Source organism: Aquila chrysaetos, chromosome 3 (genome assembly GCF_900496995.4).
Source record: "Aquila chrysaetos chrysaetos chromosome 3, bAquChr1.4, whole genome shotgun sequence".
In the NCBI taxonomy this organism is placed as follows: Eukaryota; Metazoa; Chordata; class Aves; order Accipitriformes; family Accipitridae; genus Aquila; species Aquila chrysaetos.
The window spans coordinates 36,669,802-36,689,769 of record NC_044006.1 but is presented as its reverse complement, the minus strand read 5'-3'; the positions used below and the strand labels follow the sequence as shown (position 1 = coordinate 36,689,769).

Here is a 19,968-nt window from a genome sequence, read left to right as displayed (position 1 = left end):
AAAACCCAAACCCCCACCCAGAGACCAGGAAGCGTGACACTGCGGTGGAATTTCTCCTTTTGTCAGGCTGACTCTCACAGTGTCACTGGTGTAGCTATCTAACCCACTGCACGGCTCAACCACACAGGAGGCTGGGCAGCAAGTTTGTGGGGAGCGTAGGTAGTTTTGGGGTTGACCTAGGTGAAATGAGGTGCTGCCCAGACATGTGCAGAAAATGGGGAAGGAGAAAGGGAGAGGATGAGGAGAGATAAGCAGCAGATGCAGAGGTCCAGGGAAACAGAGGGGGGGGTGACAAAGGGAAGGGCTGCCCCTGCCCGGGTGTGCCCTCCGGGGATGCCTCTGCCTCCGGGGTTGCTGGATATAAATGGTGAAGGATCAGCACCACCACCAGATCCTCGTGGTGAGTCACCAAAGTGCGAAGCTGCTGTCCCACGGAGGGGAGGCTCAGCATCCCCAGGCAGTCCTGCTTACAGCTGGCCCAAACACCCCCTTCCTTCAGGTCCCAGGTGTCCCCAAAAGAAGCCACAGGCACCCATTACCCGGCCCAACCTTTCGGGTTTTGTCCCCGCTCAAGCCTGCGCCCTTGCTAAGGGACGGCGTCCCACCGGAGAGGTTCGCCTCGGGGGCCAGCTTCACACCACCCGTCCCACCGCTGGGCAGCCAGCCAGGTCCCGCGGGAGCCCGAGGGCAGCACCTGGGCAAGGCCGCTGGGCGCGGCGGGCTCGGCAAGGCTTCCCCCGCCTGCACCCGGGCCCGCCGCCCGGCGAGCCCCTCAGGGCGCCGGGCGGCCGCGGGGCAGGCCCGCCGCGCCCCCAGCCGCCAGCCGCCGCCGCCCGCTGGGGCCATCTTGGCGTGCGGGGCCGGGCGCAGCGCCGCCCGGCCGGAGGGAGCGCCGGCCCCGGGCCCCGCCGCGGCTCCCGGGAGCGGGTAGCGCCTGGCAGCGTGAGGCGGGAAGGCTGGGCTGCAGAGGGAGCCGGCCTCGGCTGCCCACCCCCCGCCCCGCAGTCGCTGTGAAGCGGAGGCGTCCAGCCCCGGGATGTCCCGTCCCCGTGGTCCCCCAGCCCCGGCGCGGGGCCGTGTCCCCGCTCCGTCCCCCGCCGCTCCGGCTGCCTCGCTTTTGTAACTGAAGCCCCGGGAGTCCCGAGGCGTCGCGTCGTAAGAGCGCTCTGTCGAGGCAGCAGCCGCCTGTGCCCGCGGATCACCTCGGGGCCCTCCCGCGGGAGGAGGGGTGAAAATGCAAACTCCTGTTCGTTATCGTGATGCGCGGCGGTGACAGGCATTGTATTTTCGGCCACCGAAGGTACCGAGTAATTGGAGAGGCGATCCCTCGATAGGCTGTGGAAACTGGTGGCACCGAGCCAAATTTGCCCCGGGTGAGGGCGGTGGGAGTGCGGGTCCCTATTGTCCCTTCGCGAGTGGGTCCGGCACCCCCGGGAAGAGCCGCGGCAGCCCACCGGGGCGGCCCGCGGGGGCGGCGGGCTGATCCCTGCGCCCACGCGTGGGCTGGGGGTGGCGGGTCGCTCCAGCCGAAGCACTTTTCTCCGTTGGGTGGACAGGGAGAGCGGGAGATCGACAGCAAAGATTTCGGGGAGAGGAGTAAAACGCCTCGCAAATACAATACGCTAGCAGCCCAGGCGGCTGAACGCCGCTGCGCCTTTCCCGCAGACGGGCTCCCCATCAGGGCACTCGGGGGAAAGAAAAAAAAAAAAAAAAGGAGGAAAAAAAAAATCCCTAATACTTTTACCTTTGGAAAATGGAAGGGGGGTTTTTCGTGCTGTCGCTGCCAAGCCTAGGATTTTGTTTTCTCTCCCAGCATGCGTTGATGACATCACGAAGTGCCCCTTCTTTGTGTGTCAGTGATGTCACCAAGTGCAGTGTGGGGGACAATGGAATCCTGAACTCCGGGCGAGGGCGAGTGGGAAGCGGCTGCTGCTGCTGCTGGTTCAGGGCTGAGCCGGGGGAGGGAAGGGAGGACACAGCTGCTGCTTTGGGGCTGAAACAGGTGAGAGACGGGAAAGCTGCCGGGGGATCTCTTTTGGCTTGCTGGGGGGGGCTTTGGGCTGGGCTTTTTTTTTTTCCCTTCTTTTTCTCACACACACCCCCCCCCCCGCTTTCCAACTGAGACAGGTGAGAAGTTGCTGCTGCTGCCGGAGGGACAAAGCAGGTGAGGCAGGGGAGAAGCTTTGGGGTTGAAACAGTTGTAGGAATAGGAGGAAAGCGAGCAGCCCCCCCGCCGCCAAGCCTAACAGCCCCCTCTCGGCCTTAAAAAAGCAGCCCCGGGAGCTCGCCCCCTCTCCCAGCCACCTGCCTCGACCGCGTTCCCTGTGGGGCTCTCGCACGGAAGCAGACGCGGAGCCGGAGAGGGCGTTATCCCTCCCCCCTTGACACCCCCGCAGATTACTTTCCAGAGGGTCTCCATTAAAAACTCAACGTCCCCCTCCGAGCGCCCCTTTCTTCCTTCCCCAGCACCCGCCGGAGCGGGGGGGACGGGGGGACCCTGGCTGCCGGGATCCCCCCCCTCCAGCCCCGGAGCGGGGGCTCCGCCGCCTGTCCCCCCGGCCCCCGCTCCGCGCGAGGCGGCGGGTGGCGCCCCGGCCCCGCCGCCCCCCAGCCCCGCTCGGCGGTGGGGGAGGCAGCCAGGGAAGCCATTGCCTGTTTAATAGTTGCTGTTGCAGCACTTCCGCTTCTCTCCCAGCGAGAGAGACACGAGTGGCCAGGCCCAGCCGCACCGAGGAGGAGCAGCCAGACACAAAGGGAGAGGTAGGGGGACGGGGCACCCCCCGCCGCCCTCCCCGCCGGCCCTGGGGGCAGGGGCGAGGGGCAGGGCCGGCCGCGGCCCGGCGATGGGGCGGGAGGCGGCGGAGCCGGCGGGGCAGGGGGGGATCGCGCTCGGGGCTGTCAGGTACCGCTGTCCCCCCGGCCCCTCGTCGCCCGGCCCTGCGGGCCCGGGGCCGGGGGAGCCCGCCCGGGCCCCCCCTGCCCCCGGCTCTCGCCCGGCGGAGGGGCGGCAGCGGGGGGCGGCCCGGCGGGGGCAGGGGAGCTCCCCGGGGGCCGGTGGCCCTGGGAGGGAGGCGGCCGTGGGCCGGCCCCCCGGGCCGCTGCTGCCCCGCCGCCGCTCGTCCCGGGCCAGCGGCTGCCCCCTTCGCTCCCACCCTAACTCTGCCGGGGTCCCCTGCCCGCTCCCTCCCCCTCCCCCCGCATCCCTCCCGACGGCTTCTCGCCCCTCTCGGCTGCGGACCTGCCCTCGGTAGCCCCCCGTGCTCGCCCTCCTCCCCTTTGCCCCCGAGGTGCCCGCGTGAAACCGGGCTGCCTCCCGCCCCCCGGCACCCCGCTGCCCCCTTCCCTGCCCCCGGCCTCCCCGGGCCCTCCGATCTCACCCCTTGTAGGCCGTGGCCCTTCTTTTCCTAACACCCCCCCCCCCCCCCGTGTTCCCTTCCACCTTTGCTGGCATGCCCCTCAGTGCAGCGGGCCTCGGTGGGTCCCCTCCGTGCACCCCACTCCCTGCTTAGCCGTTCCCCCTCGTTCCCCCCCCCCCCCACCTCGTCCCCCCTGCTCCCAAGACCCAATCCAGCAGGCAGGGGGTTATCCAGCAGGCAGGGGTTTCTCCACTGCAGGTCACAGATCCTCCTTCGGGGTCTCCCCCCTGTTGCCAGTGATGCCCCACTTCCATTTTAGTGCTGGCGACGGTCGCCCCCCCAGCCCCGTCCCTTCCTGCCTCCCCCACGTGCCTCCCGGGAACCCAAGGGACCGGAGCTGTTCCATTTTTATCTTCTACACCCCTAGGCTAGATAGTGGTGGGTGGTGATGGCTCCTCTTGTGTGTGCAGTTTGGGGGAGATTAGAAGGATTTGCTATGAGCTTCCCCGATCCCAGTCGTCCTCGTTCCAGTCTCTTCTCTCATTTCGCACTTGCTTTCTGAGAGGAAGCTTTAAAAGTCCCTTTCCCCCTGCTCCTCGGTGTTACTAGTGCAGGGGAGGCTACTGCTTCTCCTGCTTCGACTGTAGGGCCTGAAGAGGAGAGGGAGACACAAGGACTCTTTAAAAGGAGCGTGACCCAAACACAGAGCGAGATCGTCAGCAGCCTTTCTCTGTGTGTGTTTGTGTTCACTGTTTGTTCCCCACGCCCCATGGTGTCTCCTCTCCAGGTTGGGGTGTGTGGTGGGGGGGTCGCTATGTCGGATGACGATTCGAGGGCCAGCACCAGCTCCTCCTCATCTTCATCCTCCAACCAACAGACAGAGAAAGAGACAAGCACGCCTAAGAAGAAGGAAAGCAAAGTCAGCATGAGTAAAAACTCTAAGCTGCTATCTACCAGTGCCAAGAGGTGAGGTTGCAGTCAGTTTTCTCACTGATTTGCTGCATCTTCTCTCCTTCCTCGTTTTATTTTGCTCCGTTCCCCCACTGCTCCCTTGCTGCTTCCATTCTTCATCTCTAGCCCTTATGCTCAACCTTTTCACATGAAGCTGCCATTGTCTCACTTTTCTCAGCGTCTCGGTGCAGTGTCTGTCCAACTTCACTGCTCTGTGGTCTCTCTCCGGCTTCTTCCTCTGTTCCATCCCAAATATTTTCCTGTCTTTTCTTTCTCTGGGCTGTTATTCTGTCCCTCAATTATTTCCACTGTCTTTGCCTTTTCCCTTATTAGCATCAGTTGTAGGGATGGTGTAGGATTGGCATGTAGGACCTTAATTCTTTCTCTGCTACTGGAAGCTGTGTGGTCCTGATTAAGGCATAGCATTTCAATGTCAGTTTCCCTCTCTGTAGGCTGGGATTGATCTAGAGTGGCTTTTTTCTTTCCAGGACTGGTTTGGGCATCAGTTAATGTTTGTGAAGAGTTTTGACTTTGCTTGCACTGGGGGAGTGTGCTCCAGTGCAAGTGGTGTAATACAGCCCCAAACCTTTTCCACCAAATACATTTACTGTTTTTCTGTCTGGTCATCACTTATATTGAATTTTCTGTGTATGGTTGGATGTTGACTAGAATAAGTAATCCACAGCAGGTCCACTTGTGGACATCCTGCTCTAACATAGTCTTTGCTCACAGCACAGACAGCACAGGGTTGGGTGGGTTTTTTTGAGAATGAAATAATTTTTATTCCAGAATAACGTCTACATGGGGGAGAGAAGCCTGCATAGAATAGTAATTCCAGAACAGCTCTTTCAGTCAGTTTTCTTCACCTGGACAGATGCTTGGAGCCACTCAGTTTAAAAAAACTCCAAACTTATTTATTCTGTGTTTCACCTGAATTCAGCGCCATTCTGCTCCAGGGAGCTAAGCTGATAAATGGAAGTTTTCAAGCAAACTTGCAGTACTTCAGTAAGAATAATAAACCATCTCACTGAACAGCTTTGCCAGGCAGCAGAGAGAGGTTGTATCTGTAGGTGTCAAAAGTGACTGGGGCTTTATGCAAACGCCCTTTCGTCGCAACTTAGTTCTCTGTGGCTTTGTAGAATTTAGGCAGTTTGGTTATTCCAGATCTCCACTCAGCAGGTTTCCATGGCAAACTGACATAGATAGTGGCAAGCGGTGTTTACGTGTCGTGCCCTTAACTATTTTAAAAAGAAGATCATAAACTGCCTCATATGAAAAGGCTGTGGTTCTCATGTACGACAAATGGAAGAGAGGCAGAAGATGCTGGCTGAGTTTAAAGGAGAAGGGAGACAGACTGAGTGCTGGGTGGGGAAATCTGGAGGAGAAGCCTGAGTGACAGCAATGGGACTCCAGGGAAGGGGATGATAGCTGGTTGGGCGTTCTGTGGCAAAAGCAGTGTGAGCCCAGAATAGTCTGGGCAGGGAGGAGAGGGTGTTGTCCGAACGCGGTGAAGAGAGGGAGCGTCTGGAGCCCTGAGGGAGGGGACGTGGGGATGTTGTGTGGCTCTTGAGGGTGAAGAGAGGGGAGGATTGAAGGTGGCAGGAATGCGCAGGAGCCTCAGAAATAGATATTCACCTTCCTTTAAGTGTCCTTGGGAATGGCGGAGTTATTCACTCCCTTGGGGCTGGTGTTTTTTCTCAGGATGGTGATGGGAAGCTGGGGGGGAGAGAGGGGGAGCCAATTTGGCAATGACTGTTTCTCTCAATCCAGCAAGACAAAGTTCCTTTTCAGACTGCAGTTTCCTCCTAGCACTTGGTGCATCACATTTGCAGAGGTTTTCCCTCGTTTACAGGCTTGTTGGCAGAGTAAAGCGGACAGTCTTTTCCACTGCCCCTTTGTGGTTGGCATCTTTATGGGAGCATAGAACAGTGCACCTGTCTGGGTTCAGTGCACGGTGCCTGTCTGCTTTTCTGGCCATCTCTGTAACAGGGCGCCTGTCCTGCTTGGTGTGTTCGGACTGGTGGGAGGCTGCAGTTGAGAGTGCCTCTCTCTTATGTAGTGTTGCAAACTCACAGTGACAGTATGTCTGTAAGGCGTATGTGTTAACTGCTATCCCGCACAGTGACTTACCTTTGTTCCTTCTCTCTTTTATTGCCACAGGATTCAGAAGGAATTGGCTGACATCACCTTAGATCCACCTCCCAACTGCAGGTTGGTGTCGATTCCTTACCTGAGAAGGGTGGGGGAAGGTGAGGGGCTGAAGTGTGCCTGTGTGTGACTGTCCTCAGAGGCTCTGAATAGAGCAGAGAAACGGCTGTTTAGGTGACCAGCAGTACTTTTGTGAATGCTTGGATAATATTAAATAGTTTCCAGGTGGGGGGACCTCCAGAGATTATATGTGTTTTGATACGAGTTTTCTGTTTGTTTTGGGGGTTGTTTTGTTGTTTGTTTTTGGTTTGGTTTTTTTTAACAATTGCATTTCAATCTGTTATACTGCTTTGTGTGTATGTTTCTAAAACTGGCCTATAAAGAAGAGTGAAAACTTTCTCCTTGTTTTTTCTGGTTTATAAATCTTAATGCCTGACTGCACTAATCTTACATAAATAAGAGTCCTGCCAAGGAAGCAGAGAATAGTAAAACGCTATGAGCTTTTTAGCTCAGAGTTCTGTTGTGAACAGTAACTTACAGTGGAAAAGAAGCGCGAATTTGTCACTCAGTGGGTGCCCTACAGGAGCACACATGTTAGCTGATGAAATAAAAAGCAGGGATAGTCTGTTGCCCTTTATAGAGCAGCTTGTTTTTAAGTATGTTTTGGAAACTTGTACCGTTTGTTTAAAACATCTAGCAGGTTGATTTGGTTGATTGCATGGTGGCCTGAGCCTCTTTGCATTTGGAGAGAAGACAGTAGTAGTGTAACATCTTTGGTTGTGCTTGTTCATTCAAGAGGAAAGTGGCTTTCGGTCTGGTCTGTGTTCGCTGTAGTTGCCAAAGCACAACTCTGTTCCTATCTTCTTGCTGTGGCTGAGGTTTGAGGCCTTTTGATGTTGGTGAAAGCAAAAATCAGAGAAAATTCTGCTTATAAATAACTATTTAAGTTGGTCTTTTTAGTATTGAGTTGCCATCCACAAATGCACATGAAGCTTTTTATTGAAGCTTTTTATTGCTGTTAGTCTGCAGGGAGGCATTAGCAAAAGAGTTAGCCTGACAGGTCCAGAACAACTTTTTCGGTACCAGTCCCAAGGATCATAATTAATTAAAGGAGGGATGGGATGAGGCATGTGAGTAGAGGTCTAGGCTGATACTAAGATTTTTGAGCTATTTGGATGATAACTGATGAGCTCTGAAATCTTTAGCTGTGACGATATTGTTTTAGCGACAATAACGACAACCTGAATATTACAAGAGCTTCCAGCTCTTGGGCTGGAGTTGTCTGGCCTGTTTGCATCCTGGCTCTGTGTCAGGATGGAGTCCACATGTTTTCCCCTCCTCCTCCCACCATAATGTGATTTTCGTGGGAAAGAAAGACAGAAGCACAGCTCAGCATGGCACTGTGGCTTGCTCTCCAGATAACTTAGTCTGGGTGATCAAGGTGCTGGTACTGCAGTCTGAAGTTTGCAAATCTATCCAGAAGTAGTGATAGTATACAAGTATGTCAGATTGCAGGTTTCATCTGAAGGTTTGTGTAAATAATAGTAGAGCCCTAATTTGTCCTTGTTTCAACTGGCATCATTCACAGGTACAGATGAGCTAGCAGAGTACCTGTCAAAATAGAATACGCTTTTGTTTTTTCTTTTTTTAATTACATAGACCACTGAGGATAATGCACTTCAAGACCCACATAGTAAATTTGTGCTGTTTCAGCCTTTATAAATATTTCTAATGGTAAAAATGAGTTCATAGTACAAATAGTGATGATTAATCTTTGCCCATAATGCAATTACAGGTATTCTGCATTCCTTCCGACCTTCAAATGAATGACAGTGAAGGCTGGCAACTCTTGCAAATAATACATGAAACTGTTGTAATTGTTACTGTCTCTTAATATGTTGATAGGTAGGAAAATGTGAACGGAGGGGTTTATGTGTGTGTGTGACCAAAGGAGTTTTGGTATTGCTCATCTTGGGGTGAAGTCATCCTACTTCAGTAAAGATAGTGCTGAGAGTGAAGGAAAGCAGCTCTCCTTATGGCTAACGAGGTTTCAATTGCAGTCAAACACTGGGAGTTTGCTTCTGTAGCAGCTGGTTTGTAAAAGGATAGGCAGGTGCCAATTGCCACAACAGTGAGATGAGTTTCAGCTATTGCAGTTACGGAGAAAGTTCACCTCTTGTGGAAAAAGAAATAGAAATAGTTGATTTGTGAGTGTGAGGAGATTAAGCAAGTGAGAGACTCTGGTTGCTGCGTGATGTTTAAGGTTGCCAAAATTTGTTCTGGGGAAGCCTGCTGACAGTGTCACTCCTTTCCCCCCCCTTTTTTTTTTCTTCATATGAACATTATTAGCATGCTGAGAGGGAGTTATTAAATACATAGTTCCAGAATTTAGTTTCAATTTCCTGCCTTCATGACTTTGCCTGTCCTTACCTTTCCTCTGACCTCCAGCCCCTCATCTCTCTGCTGCCTTTGTGCCTCTACAGACTTTTTTCAGGTGTCACTGAAGGGGAGAGCAGGGCAGTCCTCTCCTTTTAGGCATCTCACTCTCTCCTGGAAGACTAATCTCAAAACTTACATATTCAGGGAGCTGTATATGATACCAGGTACTACCTATTCTGCTGTCAACTTTAGGGGTGCCAAAGTCTCAGAAATCACATTTGAAAATGTGCATCCACAACTGTATCCTGTGTTATGTTGGAAATGTCATATTCCTTTTTTCTACTGAACATTTGTTCTTACACCCCTCACCACCATCTTTGTATTTTCCCCTGTTCTGTGCTGTGCCTGGTGTTTGATAGCAGTTCATTATTGGCCATGCTTTAATTTTTGGCCTCGTTGCAAAGTGCTGTTCTTCTTCCAGTCTTATTGCAGTAATGGGAGTTCAAGATATTTAACACATCCCAGAGCAGCTCTGCATATTGAAAGAAAAAGCTTTAGGTTGTAAATGATTTTTAGTAAGAACCGTTTTATTTTTCTTCTTATAAAACACCACATATAAGATGCAATTACAAATAATGAAAACCACTTGATACTTAAAAAAAAAAATTGCTTAAAAACAAATGAGTTTCATTTTTATTTCTGTAGCTTGCAGTGACCGTATTTTCATGTGTGTAACCCACAGATCGTCTGTTTAAAAAAAAAAAAACAAAAAACCCAAAACAAAACCAACAACAAACAAAAAAACCCGAAACCCCAAGCACAGTCAACACCCAGTGATTGAGCAGCTGTGTGGGTTTTACACATATGTGGGTAATATGAGGGGAAGTTTATCCCAGAACTTCCTCTCCCCTCAGTAGTTTCCTTGTTTCTGGTTTTCCATAGCTTGCCTGTGTCCCCCAAATGCTTACCTGTGCTCGTCTCTTGGCTGCTTCATCATCTCTTGTAGTCCCTTCGCCCCTCATGTCTCCCTCCCCAGGCTGTGATTTTGCTTTTATGCAGGCTAGTAAAAGTTACTTGTACAGAGGTGGAGAATATGTGTATGGAAATGCAATCTGTGTTTGGCCTGCATTCAGAAAATAGATTTTTGGACTTGAAGATATTTTCTAAAAAGATATATTTAATTCATGTCACAAATTTGTGGGTCCCTGATGGAGGCAATGCTGTCCTCATAAGTGTCCTAGTGTAGTGTATGTGTAGAGTTCGGCTACTTATGAATGGTTCTCACTCCTCTTCATCACTTTTGGTAGGCTGTCCCTCTAGAGGTCTTCAATTTCTGTTGTCCACAAGATGATTTGACTTCTGATATTAATACTGAGTTATGAAAGTTAAATGTGGCTTTCAAGTTCAAAAGGTGGTTAGTGGTTAGTATGAATTGGAGAATAACTGGTTGGACCTAAAGTGTTTTAAATCTTTTGAGAGAGTACCTGGTGGTTTCTTCTCCTACTTTGTATTATATCAGAAAGTTACAACTCTTGTTTTAGAACTCAAAGGAGGTACCTAGAGACTTTGGACTTGTGGTCTTCTGTATATGTTGATGACAGAGGACTGTGTTGTGTCTTTGCTTTGGGTCATGGAAGTCTGTGTCCGTGACTGTCTGCACATGTCAAAATAGAGTTCCATCTTGCTACGTAGGCAGACCTGATCTTTGTTTGTAGATAACACTTGTGAGTATTGTGCCAAAACTTTCCTTCTCTCATTGTGATGAAGTTGCCAAAGCTTTAACAGAAGTTAATTGAAGCTTTACATACTGTTTATTCTCTTTGTGTCATTTATTTGACCTCTGTATCTAAGCATCTCCTGATAGTAAATCTGCTTATTGCTGTGAGCTTATGAAATAAATGGTTTTCCCCATTTTAGGGATGGGGAGTTGCAGCACACAAAAACCAAGTGACTTGTCCAAGGTCACACAGGAAGTCTGTGGCAAAGTGGAGAAATGAATGTAAATCTCCTTTGTTTCAGGCTAACTTGCAGCTGAGCTGTTTTGCTGGAACTGTGTGCATCAGTTGCGTTATGACCAGGGCATTGAATTTGTGCTTTATTGGGTGTCTGGTATTGACTGTATGTAAGCATGGTAATTTAATGTTATTTTTCCCATCTGTGTAGAGGGACCAAAATGGATATTAACTATAATTAACGTTTTTTAATCTTTCTTACCCAAACTGAAACAAGTTTGTCTCCACATAGCTCATTTAAGTCCATATAGGCAGGACCAGCTGTTATTTAAACAAAAGTAATTTTCAAACCTTTACTGAAGGAGGCTTTTGCCTGCAAGGCTTACCATCGCTTCAGAGTAAAATGCTATCACAAATTCATTATTTAAACAATAATAAAATACACTTGTGTTTCCTGGCTCCTTCAGCCCAGTTTTTGTAAATTCACAGAATAAGGACCAGATCTCTCTGAGAGTCTTGTGAAAGTTAACTGTCAGCACTTAATAAATATACATCTCAGTATAGATGGTGTGGAGAAGTACTCTCCATTATAATGTGTGGAATATTAATAGTTTTCAAAACTTTGCAATGTAGAATTAAAATTTCTTGGCTAGAGAGGAGTCTGCAGAAAATGTGTGGCTCAAAGGCAGTTTTGAACTCAATAGTTTCATATTATAATTAATATATTTCATCTACATACCATGAAAGTCTGGCATTTGTTTTGATTGCATCTGGTTTTATGGTGCTTGTAATTTTTTGCAAATGTATTTTCTCAATACCTCCAACTCCAATAATGCTTTAAGTGTTTTTGCTTTTAAATCTAGTGTATTATCTAAGGATGGATTGTCACTGTTAAACTAGTATCAGTGTTGTTTTTATTAATTTCATGCTTGAAGTAGTTCTCCCTGAACATAGCTATATTCTGGCATAAACTTTCTGGTCTTATGTTTTGTATTTAAAAAACTTAATTTCGGTATGAGTTTTTTTTTTTTTTTAATGTGCACACTCAAATTATTAGATCAAGAATGACATGAATGCTGGATTTTACTTCCTTGTAGAAATAAAAAATGCAGATCATGTTTAATGAAAATTAGCAGCTTACAAAAGTGCTTTTAGCACTTCTTTTTTTCTCCCCGCCCCCCCCCCCCCCCCCCAAGTTGTTTCTCTGAAATGGGATTGTTTTCTGTGAGAAGTTTCCAGCTGTAGGATAGGAAGGACCTTCGTAATTAGTGCTGTGTGTGGTTGAAAAATATCTTTTGTCATATAAACTACCAGTGGTTCAGCATTCCCTCCCCGCTTTGTTTGGCACATGATCCCTGGAGAAATAACTCTTCCTTTTGAAATGGTGTATTAACTAATTTAGAGATTCTCCGCAGCTGTGTATGGTCTCGCTTGCAAACCATAAAAATAATACCATTTCTACACTCTGTGAATTTGAAGTATACGTAGGTAGCAGCTCCTCCAGGCAAAGTCCTCTGCCTGACGTACTCAGACAATAGCTGCACAGGAACAGCTTCTTTACTGTGGATTGATTAGTTAATATTACAGGAATTCACCTTTCTGAAGATATTCTTGTTTGGTTTTTATTGGCTCCCTTTAAAAATCAAATGTTTTGATGGCCGGGCTGCTCGGACACTGTGGCAGGAGCTGGCTGATGCTGTGGTAGATTTTGTTTGGCACATCCTGGCTCAGTAATTCCCAAATGAACTGCATTCTGTGCTCTTGCATGCCAAACATCAGAACGATGAATCTTGAGAGTGGCTGTGAAATTGTATCATGGCTAAGAACAAAGAGGATTGAAATCCCTTCTGTGCACACTCTCTTGTACACCACTTAATTTTATTATTTGACTTTCAGCTTTGCTGCCCTTGGAGGGCACTGTGCAACTGTGTTTATGATGCTGAGTATATGTTTTATCTGACAAATTCTAATACTTCCTCTTGGTTATGCCGTCTTTAATTTGGTTTCATTTCTGTTGTATTCAAGCTCTACTTGTCCAGATTTTTATATTGGATATGTGTATAGCAGCGGGTTACATGTCTGGTTTTGTTTTAAGAAATATTCATGATATGTGTATGGTACTTTATAAACATAAATGGGAAACACTGTGTGTGGAGTATTTATATTTTAAGGGCTTGAATCTATCTTGTCTTTTTATATGAAGACAAAATTATCCACGGAGAATGGGTGAGTCTAGGGGATTGAGAAAGTGATAGGGGATGGTTTTGTGTTTGAGGATTTCAACAAGGGCAGGTTGCTAGTGACAGAGAGCTTTGTGGTTTCTGAAGAATGGGTTGGTCTTGAGAGCCGATAAGATGCCATCTGACAAGACATTAACTTTGGCCCCACTGTCGAAGGGGGTTGTTCTGGGAACGGAGACAGAGCTCACCTGCACCAGTACAAGTTATATGGGTGGATTAAGGTTATTGTTAGTGCATAGCGAAACTTCTGCAGCCTGTGCCTGCACTCTTCTGCAATTGTACATGACAGACTGGCCTTCCATACAGCACCTCTCTAAAAGTATTTAACGTACTAAACAAAAAAGATATCATTTTATGTGAATGGGTTAAGAGATTATTGCACATCTGTGCAGACTTGCACACCACATACAAATTTAAGGGCTATGCTTTCTCCACCAAAGAAAGTGCTTTAAACTAAGTTAAATTAATGATGTAATTTAGTCATTATAGTAGAATCTTGCCAATCTGTACGTTTATTTGAATGAAATAAGTTTATACTTGGTTTTCCCTCTGAGGCTTAACAGTGGAGGTCGAAATACTGACTTAGTTATTTTACAAGATGAACTAGAGAACGTGTATCGTCAAGTACTATAAATAAACTACAACTGTCAAAATAAACACTGTACACTCTGGAATTCAGAGAGGTTTTCTTGTTTCTCTTGCTAATTTGCAAATTTCAGCAACGTGCAATTGGTCTTCCAAGGCATTTGTGGAAAGTGTAATGGTTACTACAGTGCATTTAATACATGTTTTCTGTGCATGAGGGGCTCACTGATGTTACCAGGAGAATATATCACAGATCTGTATGCTTAACTGCAACATCCAAAGTGCAATGTTCTTTTCTTTATTAATCTGGACTCCCTGGGATGGGAGGTGGAGGAGAAGAGGAGAGTGGGGTATGCAGACTGTAGCCCAGGGCAGATGTGGTGTTTGATTCCCCACACTCTCTCCAATCTCTTCCATGATTTTACAACTGAAAATACAGATCAGGTAAGTTGAAGTTGAGCTGTCTTGAGAACTGGGTCCAGGCCAAGTCTTGGCGGTTCATTTGTTTAAGAGAAAATACAAAGTAATTGGATTAAAGAAGCTGTATGATTAATGATGTAGAGTCCTGTTAAATTTCTTCTGTATTTCTGTGAAACAGTGCAGAATTCAGGGTTTGATTCCTCCAGGGGTTTCAACTTTTAGAGTCAAAAGCAAGTGTAAACCAAATCAGCACGTTAGATATATTTTGCACTTTCTTTGTATCAGTGTAAATGATTATTTAAGAGATTAGAGAATTGCGTTTCTCATCTTTCCCTCTGGAGCTGCTGGACTTGCTGGAAGTTGAGAATCTTGAACTGGTACTGAGAATTGTAAAGGCAGTAGTAAATGCTGAGGGCTAGGGGGGAAGTGCTTCCAGGGGCAGGTGGACTGCTAATATTTAATGCTATTTCTGCTATGGGTGTCTGAGGAATAGATTTTTGCCATTGAAGCTAATTCCAGTGTCTATTAAGGCGAAACCAGGAGAGGGGTCTTGGGGTCTTTTTTTTTTTGTTTCTTTCTTTTGATGCCTAGGATCCTACAGAGAGTTGCACACAGGAGTGAAAAGGCCCGGAAACATTAAAAATTAATTCTGAAGTCAAAGGTGTCTTTTCACAATAGAAGAATTGATGAAAAGAAGAAAGATAGCTCTAGTTTGGACTGAAAACATTGTCAGAGTTTTTGGAGACAACAGCAAAGCTTCAGGGCAGTAGCTATTGTTATACAAGGAAGCCTGTCAGGGTAACTGTCTCAAAGGTTTTACCTGCAGCTTGAATATCTTCACTGAAATTTTAAGGTGCTAATTTAGGTGATGACTGTTACAGATCTGTCATATGTTTGAAATCTTCAAGAGGACAACTTTTAGAAAGTTTCAGTGTGTTATTTTGTATTCTGAACAAGTGTAGACTGCTCTGAGAAGTGGCCTATAAATGGTGGAGAAAGTGCAATATATTTAATTAAAGCAGTGTTTAACTGTTGCAGATGGTTTTGAAAGATTGCTAAAATGCACACGGTTGTAACATAGTTTTAAAGCAATTATGTCAATACTGTAGTACACCATAAAAGGTCATTTCATCAGAAGTTTCTGATCAATCAAACTGATTGTTGTAATACTATATTTGCACATTATCTCCTGTATGTCTTGGTAACCTTTTTAAAGGAGATAAATTAGGTGATGCATGTAAGCATTTATAGTTGGTGTCCTCCTTGACTTGCTTGTAAGTAGTTTATCAATGAGAATTGTCTGGTTTTGTTTTTGATGGGGTAATTCTCAATTTGAGAATCTCATATTTTGTAGTGCTCTGGCTTCTGATAAAAGTATTTGTGCTTACTTACACTTGGGGCTTTGTGGGAGAGGGGAAAAAGACTGAAGGCTTTAAACAGCTGTGCCAAATAAAATCTCAAAATATCATTAATCTGACTAGAGTTCTCCATTGCATTAAAGCTGTGGTGATGCTTTCCTTCCTACTTCAAATTGAACTTGAACAGCACCCTCATGATCTAGGAAGTCAGGCAAGAAGATGTATAGTAGTGACAAGAGTGACCTAGGAGATCTATGTTTTGAGTGTAACTAGAGTCAGGCCTTCAGATGCCCTACTGCTTGTCTTTTAGTTGCATCCCAGGATTGAAGTCTCTAGTGAAATTTTAATACTTTCTTTGGAATAGCATTTTTCCAATTTTTTCCAGCCCCTCACTCACCTTATGAGGTTAATCAGATTGCAGGCATTGATAAGACTGAGAGAGTGAGTTGCAAGTGAGCAATGGAAAAGTACGTACAAACACTCGAGGCAGAAAGGTGTTACTTGAGGACAGCAAGATTGTGCAAGGCATTAGTGGTGACTGTAAGAGGTAGCAGAGAGAGAGATGGCCCATCAGGACAGCAGAGGCAATTTTGCACTGGTTGCTGAAACAGTTGGCAGCAAAGGTGGAAGCAGAGACAGACTGATTATTTGTCTGCTCCAGCAATATAGGTCCACTTTCTTATTGCCTTCTCTTAAGGAGCAGAAGACGTGGGGCATCCTCCTCTTGAATGAATGGGGAGGGCCATCCATGGGCCAACCTCTTCTTGGGCATGAGTGAATTTTTAAAACAGGCAAGCATGCAAGCTGCAACAATAGTTTTTGCTGTGCTGCTTGTATTACACCCCAGCTGGGAGGCAAAATATTCATATAGCAATAAAGTCAATGCGTTTATACAGTCTTACACTGTTTACAATGCTCTGTAAATCAAGAAGGCACAACCTACTATACCTTGAAGAATACATGTAACAAGTGCCCAAATGTATCTTTGCAGGCCTACCTGAACTGCTGAATGAGTTGCACATGGCTCTTGACCCATGGATTGTCCTCCTATATCTTTAGAAGTGCATGAGCAAGATGTGAGGAGTGGGAGAAGAAAACTGGAGGAGTGATAGCAAGAAAGGAGCAGAGGGAGAGAAAGGCAGAGGTAGAAATGGAGGGAGGAGGCAGAAGGGGGAGAGAGAAACAAGTAAGCAAACAAAAAAGAGTAGGAAAGTTCAAAAATCACTTGAAACTCTGTCAATCCCAATCAAGTAGACTATTATTAAAGATAGGAAGTTGCAAATTTAATTTGTTGAATGCCCTGTGAACCTGCATCTCCCAAAGGAGCACACCTTGCTTTTGTAGCAGCTGGTAGAGAAGTATGACAAGAACTGTTATTCAGTAAATTCCATAGTACTAAATACAGAGATATTCACTGAAACTGTTAAGAGATCATTTTAGAACAGATTAAGTCCTTCTACCCGGTAGGCAGTGGAGTTCTGGAAGCTGTTCCTGCAGGAGGTCGTGGAGGCAGATAGTATCAGCATCCTCAAAAATGGGCTGAACAAATTCATGGGCAACAGGTCCATAAACAGACTCAAAAAGTCAGGGATGTACCCTTCAGCACCCCTGACCCAGTGGCGTGGATGCTGCGGGAGTACAGGGGGAATGGACTGCAGATAGTGGCCACAGTCACCTATTCTGAGGAGTATCTGCTCTTACCACTGCCAGGAGTAGGATATTGAATTAGGTGACCCCAGACGGTCTTTTCGCATTCTGTGTGGAGTACCCACAAAATGACCTCCTTCCCCGACCCTGTTTTCCCTCATTCCAGTCCACTAGCTACAGTCTCTTTTCTGTTTCCTTGTTCCACTTGACATTGCTTTTAGCCGCATAAAATGTTCAACTTCCGCCCTTTATGGAACTGTTCTTGCCTCTTTTCTTTTTATGCTTTGCATAAAATCCTGTCACTCAGCCACTTCTTGCTTTTGTGAAGGGTTAACCTTCATGCGTTTGTCTTGCCGAATTTAGACTGTAAAATTTTCAGGGCAAAGGACTTCTTCCATTTTTGTCTGTGTTTGCAAAGTGGTATGTAAATTTCTGGCTATGTTTAAATGTTCTTTAATATTAAAGTAGGTTTAGTCCTTGGGCTTGTAGATGTCTCCCTATTCCCCCTTCCCCAAAAAATGAAGTTCTGCTTATGTTGCAACATTGCATTTTTTTTCCTTATCTGATTGATGTAAATAAGCGAGTTGTTTTATTCAGCAGCTATTGCATTATCTTGAATATGTGATTTGGTTATTTTCCGGTTTTATGCACATCAAGGTTATCACAGCTGTTACTTTGTGATACTACTACATTGTAATAGGATAATGTGTTTTGAGATATTAGTGTTGGGGTTTTTTTTTTCTTCCTGGATAGTGGCAGAGAAAATAATAAAGGTGTCCAATAGCTAATCTCTTTCTTTGCTGTCTTTGTGCTCCTGTTTCACCTTCCACCTCAATAACTAGGAGGACTGTAACTATTTGTTAGCGAAATATTAGTTAAATTGCAGAGCTATTACATGTGCTGAGACATTCCACTTTAAAGTACTTACTATTCAGTGTGTGTACTCCTAATGACTATAAATATTATGTTACATTGGAGGTTTTGTAATGTATCGGGTATGTCTTGTATATTGTTTTTTCCACAGAAAATGCAAATTTTCTAACCCATAGACTTTCTACATTGCTTTATAAGGATTTTTGCTTTGCTTTTCATAGTAGAGTCTTATTTATGAGGAGGTGTAAAGTTCAGACAAATAATTCAGCGTTGAGATTGTTCGGGTGCATGTTTCACTGCAGTGCTAAGTAGCACGGAACTAGCCATTTAGGACATGTTAAATAACTAGTACTGGATTTTGTCAGGAAAGACTGAAAAATAGGTATTGGATAGTGGAGCCTTTGTATGGTAATACTTTGCAGCAGGGATGCGATGAACTGGCAGGGTCCAGCCGTAAGCTGTAGCAGCAGAGTAAAGGGCTGAGGGTAAGTGGGGATGTGCTGTGACCTCTCTCATGGCCGGCTGAACAGCTGGATGGGATTTGTTAGTGATTCATGGCTTGGCTTAAAGAGAGATAAGGAAGGAGTGCTGATTGGGGTCTGGATCTGGCAAGGAGACTTGTCTGTTACCTAGTGAAGTCTGTTCTATTTGCAGTGGTCTTTATTGATTCAGAACAAATAGGGGAAAAAAAAGACGGAGCTGAAGTTGATGGCTGAGCTATGACACGCTAGGAAAGAGTGAAATTATAGGGTGGGGTTAGATATGACCCTTAAAAGCAGAGAACAGGGAAAAAAATGCATTTTACCAGATCCCTTTCCAGTAGTAAACCTGCCAGTCCCCTGCACAGATTGTCAGCTCTCTCTGTACTTCTTTCCTAGCCTCTCTCTTCATTACAATCCAATGTGTCCCAAATCACTGGTGTGGTCTAAGTTCTGCAAAAGAGAGCTAGTGTGCCTGTTTTGGCCCACGGAGCTGGGCCTCTTTCTGCAAACCATCACAGGCTTGTAAGGAACGATGCTAGTGTCTTTGGCCTCCTTATCCTGCCAATCTGAGCAGGTTCTGGCCCCTTCTCTTTCCTGATGGCTCCAGTGATCCTTCAGCAGTAAGCCTGAAGGATACATCTGTCAAAGTCTGCAGCCCATGCCTACAGAGAACAGAAGAGTCAAGGTTGTGCTGTTGACAGAAAGAAAATGTTTGTGAGGAATTAAAAAATAAACAGACAAAACCGCTCTTGTTTTATTAATTTACTTGCAAATGAAGTAGCAGTGATTGGCTAAACCACTGAATGTGTATATGGATTGTTTTATTTTATTGTTTTTTAAATGGCTTAAGTATTTGGGTCACAAATCAGAGGAGCTTGATGAAAGAGGAAAGTGTTCTTAAAGTACTTAAATGGGCAATTGGGATAATCCTGAGTGCAAGGTAACATAAGAATTGACATTTGTCATCTTTCTTTATGTAGTACTCTTTGGCCATTGGAAAAGTGTATTTTATTATCTTGAAAGGTTTCTAGTCAAGAGGATGCATCTAAACTTCACTTTGGGGTTATAAGGACATTTGACATGCAGTAGGTGAGCCTGTATGAGCATTTACACAGCTGTATGCCAGCCAAATGAAAGATTCTTTGGTCAGTATTTTTACTAATCTTTCTCTCATGTACGCATTGAATGACACGTCTGGAAAGTCATCTAGTTGCTGTTTTAGCAAATGGTTTCTTTTCAGAGGAAGAATCTCATTTTCTGGATATTAAAATAGTAATGGAACTGTGATGTTTGCTTAGGTTGGCTTTCCTGGAAGATAATGTGTCACATCCTAATGACACACTAGGTCAAGTGCTAAATTTCAGTCCTTGCTGGAGACAGTGAATGAACTGTGTCCAGAAATAAGTGGGTTTGTATGTCCCTGTTCATATTACTAGAGTTCAAGGTCACTAGAAGAGTTGTGGGTTTTAATGTACAATATGTATGATGTATACATTCATTCTTAAAAAGTGCCAGACTCTTTACTGAACTACATGAGCACCTTACTGTTTCATGTATAGCCAGTGATTTTCTTTTTC

General features: G+C 46.1%; 1 protein-coding gene across 5 annotated transcripts in view; it reads left to right on the top strand.

The window, feature by feature from the left end:
• Positions 1-1,244: 1,244 nt before the first annotated feature.
• Positions 1,245-19,968, top strand: part of LOC115339998 (ubiquitin-conjugating enzyme E2 E1) — a 47,421-nt gene continuing 28,697 nt past the window's right edge. The window contains exons 1-4 of one of the 5 annotated variants that reach the window (XM_030010749.1): positions 1,245-1,300; positions 1,858-2,002; positions 4,234-4,322; positions 6,468-6,518. In XM_030010749.1, the coding sequence (XP_029866609.1) occupies positions 1,260-1,300; positions 1,858-2,002; positions 4,234-4,322; positions 6,468-6,518 (326 nt within the window). In that variant the 5' untranslated portion in view covers positions 1,245-1,259. Of the gene's footprint in view, positions 1,301-1,807; positions 2,003-2,486; positions 2,761-2,858; positions 2,903-4,143; positions 4,323-6,467; positions 6,519-19,968 lie in introns of those variants that run through there. The other 4 variants (XM_041122407.1, XM_030010748.2, XM_030010750.1 and 1 more) reach the window with 4 other exon arrangements.